The 11,217-nt window shown below is 33.4% G+C and overlaps 1 protein-coding gene across 1 annotated transcript; it reads left to right on the forward strand.

Moving 5' to 3' along the window:
* Nucleotides 1-200: 200 nt before the first annotated feature.
* On the forward strand, nt 201-2,649 carry LOC134727157 (prestin-like). Its single transcript, XM_063591539.1, has one exon. It carries the CDS (start codon nt 203-205, stop codon nt 2,309-2,311), a length of 2,109 nt encoding a protein of 702 aa, XP_063447609.1. The 5' UTR covers nt 201-202; the 3' UTR covers nt 2,312-2,649.
* Nucleotides 2,650-11,217: the final 8,568 nt, after the last annotated feature.

Raw genomic sequence — 11,217 nt, forward strand, 5'->3', positions numbered from 1 at the left:
GACATTCAGGAAAGGTAGGCCGTGACGTATAAATATATTCGTCCTTGAGGAAAGGAAGAAAACACAACCGTGAGTATTCTTATTATTTCTTATATTTTTCCCTATTAAAATATATTCTTTGCAAACTTTGGCTATCAAATTATTTTTTATCTGTATATATTTCTTCTGTCACTATTGTCTTCATTCTATTCCAGAAACAAAGATGAATGAACTACACATAAGCCGTCGTATTTATACGAAAGACAAACTTGACACCTTGTTTGAAGTCCAAGAAACACCAAAAGAATCTCTCCTCACGAGATTGAGAAAGCAGTGCTACTGTTCAAAAAGGAGAACGTGGAAGTGTTTGACTTCTTTCTTTCCAATTATTAAGATAGTGAAGGACTATAAGAAAGACTATGTATTGAGAGATTTAATAGCTGGTTTGACTGTCAGCTTCATGCATTTACCACAAGGATTGGCTTTCTCTGTTCTAGCCGGTTTGCCAGCCGTGTTTGGACTTTACACTACATTCTTCCCCTTATTATTTTATACGTTCTTTGGAACATCACCATATGTTGCATTTGCAACAAATGCAGTGATTGCTTTAATTGTACAAAAGATTGTGTTATCAGAAGCAGATCTTTTCAAATCATCTTTACTGAATTCAGGTACCAACACAACCGTGTTTCTAAACATGACCGACATTAACAATAACTCGTCAAACTTGGTTACAAATGGTATAAGTGAATATGATATCATTGCCAACAAAGCTTCCACTGCTATGGCGGCATCATTATTGGTCGGAATAATACTAACAACACTCGGCCTGCTACGCCTCGGCTTTCTTTTGACATACATGTCAGAAAGTTTTATCGGAGGATTTACCACGGCTGCTGGTATCCATATTGTTTCCAGTCAGGTGCCGAAGATGTTTGGTATAGAAGTGTCCGCACACACTGGGGCTGGAAAGCTTGTGAAGATGTATGTAGAATTATTCTCCAACCTAGAAAAGACTGTGGTTTCCGATGTTGTTATTACTGTGATATGTATAGCAGTGATACTTGTAGTGAAAGTTTGTGTAAATGATCGATTTAAAAAACGGATGAAGATTCCTATTCCAATTGATTTGATCGTAGTTGTAGTTTCTACACTTATATCACATTTTGCAAAGTTTGAGGAAAATCTTGGCGTTGATGTCATTGGGGATATTCCTTCTGGGTTCCGACCTCCAGCTGTCCCATCTTTAGATATAGCTCCAAGAATTCTAGTAGATTGCTTTGTTATGGCTATTCTTACACTGATGCTGACTATATCATTGGCTAAATTAACTGCAAAAACTCACGATCAACGCATAAATGACAACCAGGAAATGGTGGCATACGGTTTAACCAATATTCTTTCATCTTTCTTCTCTTGTTTCCCGCAGTCAGCCACACCAAGCAGAACCATGTTAGACAGTGATCTAGGTGCTAAAACAACTCTGAATTCTCTACCGACAATTGTATTCATGCTTCTTGTTATATTATGGATCGGGCAATTATTTAATTCGTTACCGATGTCTGTTTTAGCGGCAATGATAACTGTTGCTATGAAAAACTTGATTTTACAGTTTGGTGATCTGCCAAAGATATGGCGAATAAACAAATTAGATTTTTTTATATGGATGATTTCGTGCTTTGTCTCTGTGCTTGTAAATCTGGACTATGGTATAATCGCAGGGATAGCGTTTTCTATTATTTCCGTCGTTATTCAGCATCAAGTGTCATCGGGTATTCTGATCGGTCAAGCAGGAAATGAAAATGTGTTTTTAGATTTCGAGAAAAGGAAAAATGTACGAGACCATGAGAGCATTAAAATATTTCGGTTTCAAGCACCGTTATATTTTGCAAATGCAGGACAATTCAAAACTCAAATAAACAGAAAAGTAATAGATCCAATGAAATTAAAAAAATTATCAAAGAAAAAGACCGTTGCTTTGGAAATGGGAAATGGTCAATCTAGTGAAAACAGCAAATTGTCAGAAGATATTGAAAGCGGTATGGCCTCAAAAAAGCTGGCCCAAAGTACAATACATTATATCATTATAGATTGCCAGATGATATCACACATTGATCTCTCAGGAACAAGCATGCTTTCTCAGGTTATTAAGGAGTATAAATCTGTTGAAATTGAAATATTTTTAACTAACTGCTCATCAGTGTTTCTTGATACTTTGACATCCGCTGGAGTTTTCGAGAATTTTCCATCGGAATCTGTATTCTATGACATTTCAGATGCATTACATTTTATTCAAAAATCCAAAGATTCTGAGACAGCGGAAGCATTGTAAACGTTTTCATTTACATTCATTGAAAGATTGGATCAAAACTTCATACAGGGTATCATCCTCAAACTTTCATGAACATTTTTTTATCTCATACGTTCCACGTTGAATAATATGTGCTATACGTGTGAGAAGAAATATTTTCTTCTTTATTTGTGTTATCTGTTCCAAAAAAATTGTACAAAGTTTCCACAGAAAATGAAATAATCAAATAGAAGTCCTATTATATATTGGAAGCGGAATAAGATTTAAAATACGCAATTCGATAATATCGAGTTTAAAGAACATGATGTTCGAAATTAAGGCATTATATATTTTAATAAATTTTACATTTGTGTAAGAAATCGGAAGTTTGAAGTCCTAAAGCAGATATATGTACACTAAACACAACGCAAAAATATAAACAAGTGTTTAGGGCCAGAAAGTTTCCCAATTTCTGCCTTTTGTAATTGTTTTCGAAAACCCTCATTTGTCCTTCTTTTAACCAGAATCCACTTTTATCCAATTTATCCATATCTCTTCACCTCTGATTACTGACAGAACAATATCTTGCCTAAATCCAATTGAGGTCATTTGAAAGATTTTTTTGTTTAATCATTATTTCGTAAGATAGTGAAGTAAACATTCGCTTTTACTTTCAGTAACCAGTTTGGTTCAGGTTCAAAATAAGCATAGACACATTGCTAATGAAGTATTCACTTGCTAGTGAAAAATTGGACCTTATTAAACCCGTAACCATGTGAACTTCAATTGAGCTTCTTTGCTAGAGATCGGCCGATGATGTACATAAACTAAGCGTGGTAAGCTAGCAATAGAGGGGAAAATGTCCACATTGAAAGTGTAACAAGTGTAAACAATTTGATTGACTGAAAAAAATGGCAATGATATGAAATCAAACAGACCTAAAAAAAAAAAATGTCAAATGCACGATTTCTCTATCTATTTACATCTATGTTTATGTTTACAACGGGTTATATAACCGTCGGCATTCTTCGGATGTTCAACTCGAAGGATAAATATATGGCGTCTAGACTTAAATTCACACGAACTGCTGATACATAATTTCGAGTTTATGCATATACATTATTTTGAGTTTATGCATCGAAAATTGTTTATTACATTCTTTTATACTTCCGCCGTAACAGAAGGAGCATTAAGTTTTATCCTTGTCCGCCTTTTCGTACGATACGTACGTGCGTCCCAAAGTTGGTTTCCGTTCTCTCACTTTATTTTGCCTAGACAGATGTTATGAAACTTGTACACAATGCTTGTTACTACAAAACACAGACCAAGTTTAAATGTTGGTTGTGTAACTTTAATCGTTCGAGTTATGTCCCTTTATAAATAGCAAAATTTCTGAAATTTTAGTTTTTCTAACTTCTAGTTTGCCTCAACCGAATGTTATGAAACGTTAAACAATGCTTTTAAGTATGGACAATACTGTTTTAGAAAAAAACCTGTTTACTCAATTCCAACAACAGTTACACACACTGCGATGCTATAGCGTGTCTAGATGTCGGAAATGATTTTGTAATATGAGTTTAAAACTAAAGAATAATTCATTTCAATTTTGGATTTTTTTTAAGAATACGGGTGTCGGGTGATTTAAATGGCTCATTGTTTCACATGAGATAAAATTGCCAGCCTTAATTGATAAGATATTTCATTATTTTGAATGTTATTTTATTAATTTGCAAAACTTAACAAACAGGTAATCAATATCTATTCTAAATCATTATTGTTAGTATTTTCTTTTCCGTCATCCGATACTTCTCCGTCGTTTTCCTCTTGGATAGCTCCTAAATTATCAACAGTTGTCTGCTCTTCAGTAGGGTCATTACTATAGTTCTCTGCAGTATCTATAAAGTCGCCGTCACCATGCCCCGTCTCCTCGACATAAGGATCCTCAAAGTGGTCCTGTGAAGCCTGTAAATCCTTGAATTCATCGAAAGCAGCCATTAGTCTGACTAGTGATTCATTCAGTGGTGTCATGAACAAAATAAGGCAGGCTGACATCAAAAAGCTGTTGAAGGCAACAAAGAGTCCCTGAAATGTAAAATTGAGTTGACTACTAGTATTATTAAACTGTGCTTTTCCAATCCCTTTATTTTCTAATTTGTTCTAAAACTAAAAAAATCAGTATTACTGCGCTATCATTTGCATTAAAAGTCAACCGTAACGTAACGGGTTTCATTTAGTTCTGTATCATTAATTTAAAAATTTGACTCGAAACAAAATATTGATGAAACATATGATAGATTGCTTATTATCTATCGATGTTGTAGTTTGTTTGGAAATTTACCGCCTCGGATATCCCCTTAAATATACCATTTCTAATCTCCCTTTGTAGAAGTTATCCCCCTCATTGATCGTAGCCACATTGCCTTCCTATTCTCTACGATTGTGGCATCGCTGAATACGACTTATCTTGAATATTAACTTTGTATGACTGATGAGCAACACAACGACTCCATACATGTAGTGCAGGAACAACTTGTCCTTCTTTTACATCTGAGTAAACCCTCAATTTTGAATGATTTGTGTTGCTTGCTTAGTTGTTCAGTTTAGCGTTTTGTGTACTGTAATTAGTCTTTTTGTCATTTTTCTTTTGGCCACGGTGCTGTCTGTAATTTGTCGACTTATTGTTCTTGATAATAGCACCCTTGGTATATTCTACCCTTTTGTGAATAGGTAACGGTTAACACCCTTGTCTACTTACTAAAATAATGATCCATGGTATGAAGTGTAAGGGCAGGATTTAGGTAGCAATAAACAGTTAGGGGGGAAATGAAATTGACACTCATAATTAATTTTCTCGGTGCGAATAGGTTGATTAGTGACTTGGAAAAAACCTAATTAATAAAAAGAGTTTCCATAGTCACATGTCCCGAAGATGAGACCATAACAGATCGAGAGGATTGAAACCTCGGAAACGAAGTGTTATTTTTCAATCCATCAAGGGTAATTACTAAACGGCAAACGTAAACAATCTGTTATATCGAACTTTATCTCTATTTTAGAGTAACTTCCGTATATCTTAATTTTGAAAGTTTTGTAAAAATCGACTAAAAAAAATTCACTATAAATTGGTAAAGGAAAAGTAGACGAAAATGTGAAATTTTAATGATAAAGGATGACGCAAGCCAGGCTGTGACAATAGCTGGCTCGCCTGACCTAAAAGCACAGGAAGACTAAAACTATCCCCATCGCAACTTTGCAAATCTGATAATAATTATTATTATATTTACCTCCCACATCCGTGAAAACAGCATTCTAGATAGAAAATATCCCATCCAACCTACTACCATTGGTCCAAACAAAATCATAAGGTCACGAATTATCTCCCATAACAAAGAAATCTCCCTTTGCAAATGTTCCACCTGAAAACAAAAACACATCACTCAAGTTTGCTTCCATAATTCCAAGTTTTCGGACTTTAAAACTTTCTGCAATAAACTGGGGTTTTAAAGTTATTGATTTAGTTGTATATATCATGGAATTGTTTTAATAAAAACAAGACCGAAAGACATAATAGGAGCAATTAAGATTTATTGATTGATTGTTGGTTGCTTAACGTCCAGTGGCAAATTTTTCATGCATGTTCAGGGCGATGGAGGAGGAGGAACTTGAAAATGCTTTGCACTCTAAACTTACTCTGACTGAATGCTGGACCGATTGTGCACTGCTAGCGTAACTGCATTTTGTTAGCTTGGTTGCCAGTGGGTTTTCAAATATAAAATGGCAAGAATTTAAAGGGCATTAGGTTCGAGATATAAAAAAATCAAAATATGAATTAATTTTTTTATATAATCAATGAAAGTGAACTGGTGGAATAAGAATTCACTTCTAGCAGCAAGTTTGGTTCAATTTTAACCAATAATAAGCTATAAGAAACGTAGGTTGTGAACTATTTTTTATCTTTTATATAAAAGTATAGAAGATTTAAAAATATTCTTAAATCTACAGAAGACAACCCTGACTGCTTTACTTGAACACATTATATCAATGAAAACATGTGAAGTACTGTCAAGATCTTTTTTAATTTACCTGACGTTGAATTTGTTCTTGTGAAAACTTAAATTCTGCTTTGATTTTTTCTCCATAGTCTATGACGAGATACCCTGAAAAATAAATATATATGTAAAAGATAGCAAACTCTTCCATTCAAATGTATATAAGTTCAGAACTGCCGTTTTTAACGTACCCTGTCGAATGATGAATACGAAATTATTGGTCTATTATTAGAATGAAAAATGAATACATCCAGTCACAAATATTACATACAATATTGTGATCGCATGCAGGCTCATGAAAAAATACCCCGCTACGTCTGGTTCGCGCTTTTGTAAGATGTTTGTTTCTGCTTTGTATCTGATGAGTTAAGCTCTATTCAACCGATTTTTATATTGTGTTCTTATGTTGTACTGTTACACCACTGGCAGGGGTTATGGGGAGGGGTAGGCGCCAGCATACTAATTTCATCCACCACATTATGTATGTGCCTGTCCCAAGTAAGGATCCTGAAATGTCGACAGTAGTTGTCGTTTGATGTTGTATGTCATTTGTGTTGTTCGTTTATTTATTTGTACATAAATTACACCGTTAGTTTTCTCGTTTGAATTGTTTCATACAAATTGTCATTACAGGGCCTTTTATAGCTCGCTATGCAACTAGTGTAGTAATTATTTCAATATTTGGACATAAAAATAGTTATTTATTTGCGATTTTTGCTAGCCTGCATTTTATTCTTTCCGGTATGTAGCTGCAAAAACGTAATTCCATTGTCCTTTGACATATTTTTTTTTTTGCCATAGTCTATTGTCCGCAAATATCAAAATCCTCAAATGGACCCGAAGAACTACGTTTTCGCACCTATCCGGTATGAAGTCGGTTGGCGTTGTCAGTTTGTTTTCAATAGATCTATAAAATAAGAGTTTCAATGTCCTTTTGGTATCTTTTGCCTCTCTCCTTTTTTGACACCATCACGAGATTAACTCCAGTTTTTGATGTGGTTCGTGTTGCCCATGCGTGTTTAGTTTCTATGTTGTGTTTCGTATACTGTTGTTTGTCTTTCTGTCAGTTTCCGTTTTCGCAACGGTGTTGTCAGTTTATTTTCTTTTTTGACTTTGTGAATTTGAATGTCCTTTTGGCATCTTTCATTTTTCTTTTGAATACGTAAATTTTTAAATGTCCAACGAAGCATCGTATATATGATAGGTTCTGCTTAATTCAACAGTATAACTAGTTACCTTTTGCTTTATCTGAATTTGTTTTCTTTGAGTTCAAACCGAGATCAACTTCGTCAGCCATTTTGTCTGTTTATGTCACGTGTAAACGTCAGCGGGGTTGAGTGACGTCATAACTGAAATTAAGTCACATGACGTTGTCGCGCACAACATTGTGTATATTTATACACCTCACAGTCTAGACATCCTGTTCTGGTGACCTAATTAGTATAAATGACAATTTCTTTTTGGTCTATGACGTCAGATATTGCATGCCTGACTAACCGTTATAGCGTTACATACAGGACTACCTCTTTCTAAGGCAGCAACCATTTGACTTTTTGGAAAAAAAGTTTGTTTCCAGTTTTGGAGAAAAAAAATAATTGTTTTTGTCCCAGAGAAAGAAAAAAAATTGTTTGTTCCACCCTCAGCTGCTAAAATTGAAAGAAAAATAAATGTTTTCTACTTGTCGCCCAAAAATAGTAACTTAATTTTTTTTTAGCTTTTCAACGCTATCAATCAAAAATAAATCTTCCAAATGTAACACTATAAGGTAAGGGGGAAATCAGGAATCATAATAGTTTGCTTTTTTTGTCATCTGATCGACCAGATTTATTTTTTTCATCAAGTTGGGGTCAGATATTTTTTTAAGAAAACGTTGATACGCACACCTGAAATGTAGGGATTATCCAGGAGCAAATGTAATTCAACATGATTTTAATTTTGCCTAATGCTATGTTATATATAACGTTTTTTCTTACCAATAGCTAGTAGTTCATTTACGTATTTATATAAATGGACAAAACGTATTACAATTTTCAGAGTCAAAGGAAGACAACTCGTTCTTGAAAAAAAACCATGTCAATAAGATGTGGTCCGAGTGCTAATGAGACAGGTCAAAGTACGGTTTTCAACACGAAAACTTTACTCAGTCTAATTCTATAAAAACAAGAAGCTCTTAAGAGCCTGAATCGCTCACCTGTAAGGAGCCAAAAATTCCAGAATTAAACTTTTTTTCTTAACCTGATTTTTGGGTTTATAAGACTAAAAAAATAATTGGTGAAGAAAATATCATATGGTGGAGCACTTTATTTTGCTACGACCCTTTGAAAATACCCAATTTTGTTGATTTCCCCATTTTTCATCAATTTTTACCTATTTTTGGGCTGTTATCGTTCCACAATTAAACTTTTTTTCATACTTTCAATAAAGATGAAGTATAAATTTAACTAAAAAAAACTATAGGTAGGTGTTAATATAAGAAAGTTTTATAATATTTTGCCGCTTTTCGTGTAAAATTTACCATGTTGTCAATTTTGTAAATTTGTGATTTTTCTCATTTTTAAGAGCAAAATGCATTTTATTTCAACTTTTAAATGTTATGAATAATTGAAAAAATACATATCTAAGAAATTTTAAAGACAAAAATGATATGGGACGTACATTATTCTTGTAAAATAATTTTTGTACCCCTCACCCATTTTCTCCAAATTTTGGCTAAAAAGACTGACTCGATTGGTTGTAAAATTTGAAAACTGGATTACTCAAAAATTGTTCATTTACACATTTTTTTCACTGAGTTATGTTTGATTATAATATTTTTGAGATTCATTGATTTTTTTCCACTTGTATCACATGTTTTGGAATTAATTCTAGAACGAGACTGAAACGTCAGAAGAATACATCCTTAAATCTTTCTTCAATGATTATTTTTTACTTTTCAATATATATTAATGAGTGTCTAAATAACTTTTAAAAATTGTCGTTGTATCTGTAATATTTTCTTTAAAAGCAAATTAATAAATGCATTTTACCCACATGTTCCATTTTAGCCATAGTGTCTAGGATATAAAATATAAAATTAATGCTAGATTCATGTGAGAAGATTTTTAAAGTTTAAAAACAAACAACTTCAGTCTTGTGTCAAATTGTCATTAAAGGGCAATAACTCCTTAAAGGGTCAATTGACAATTTTGATCATGAAACTTATTTGTAGATTTAACTTTGCGATACATTTTTGCTGTTTACAGTTTATCTTTATCTTCAATAATATTCAAGACAATTACCAAATTCAGGCCTTAAAACACCCAATTTAGTGGCAGCAACCAATCAATGGGATGTTCGGTTTGTCTGCAAATTTCAGGGCTGATAGATCTTGACCTTTTAATCATTTTCACCCAATGTCAGATTTGCTCTGAAAACTTTAGTTTCTGAAATATAAGCCAAAAACTGCATTTAACCCATGTGTTCTATTTTTAGACATGTCAATTTTTTGGGATAAAAAATTCGGATACATTTCATAAACTAGATTCCTAAAGGAACATTCATTTAAAGTTAAGAATTATGAGGCACAATAGTTTCAGAGGAAACGATTTTTAAATGTTAGCAAACTTAATGAATAAATTGTGTAAAATTGTCTTTAAAGGGCAATAATTCATTAAGTAGTCAATTGACAATTTTGGTCATATTAACTTTTTTTGTAGTTCTTACTTTGCTGAACATTATTGCTGTTTACAGTTTTTATCTATCTATAATAATATTCAAGATAATAACAAAAAACTGCCAAATTTCCTTAAAACTACAAATTTAGTGGCAGCAACCCAACAATGGGTTGGATTTCGAAATATAAGTCAAAAAATGCATTTGACACCATTTGTTCTATGTTTAGCCACGGCGGTCATGTTTGTCAAAGGATCAAAATTTCGGATACAATATAATCTAGATATCCTAAAGAACATTTAAATAAAGTTTGAAGGTATTTGGTTCAATAGTTTCAGAATAAAAGATTTTTGAAATAGTTTACCACGACGAACAACGGACGACGACGGACGCAAAGTGATGGTATAAGCTCAAATGGGGCCCTGGTGAGCTGAAATAGAGAAATACGTATGAACCACATCAACAGACGACAACCACCAAACAACAGATTCCTGAATTATAACAGGTGCAAAAAAATGTAGCTGCATGCACATGGTTTAAGTTTTAACAGGCGCTAGTTATCAACACAAGATCTACCAAGGTCAACATGATCGAAACTGTTAGTTGATACCTTATTGAAAGTATTGCCCTTAAACGACGATTATCCTATATCATTATTTTGCGGTTTTTTGCTCATTATCTTGAAAACTGTGATAGATAGATGGAAATTGATAATACCAGGAAGACAAGATCAACATTGTATTTGAGTTATTGCATTTAACTTTGAATACTGTTATTCCCTTTTAATGAGTAATGAAAAAAGCGACAGTTGCTGAAGGCGCAGTTGAGAAACACGCTAAGCTCTTTAGAACCTTTGTTGTTGCTATGGTTATCTAAGGAACCAGGGTTATAATTGTATACGCCAGACGCGCGTTCGTCTACAAAAGACTCATCAGTGACGCTCAGATCAAAAAAGTTATAAAGCCAAACAAGTACAAAGTTGAAGAGCATTGAGGACCCAAAATTCCAAAAAGTTATTGTCAAACACGGCTAAGGTAATCTATTCCTGTGATAAGAAAACTAGTTACTACCATTTCTTTTATTCATTTGTGTTGTTTGAAAAAAAAGCAAGTCGCCAGAATTAGTAAACTATGATTTTAACAGGAACGTTAGGAAAAAAAGAGTTAAAGAAAAAAATTGACTGTGAACATCACAGTGTTAGCTACAAGTAAAAAATCTTAATATAAGTCTATAGACACGATTGAAAAA

The sequence above is a fragment of the Mytilus trossulus genome, chromosome 7, assembly GCF_036588685.1.
Source record: "Mytilus trossulus isolate FHL-02 chromosome 7, PNRI_Mtr1.1.1.hap1, whole genome shotgun sequence".
Lineage (NCBI taxonomy): Eukaryota > Metazoa > Mollusca > Bivalvia > Mytilida > Mytilidae > Mytilus > Mytilus trossulus.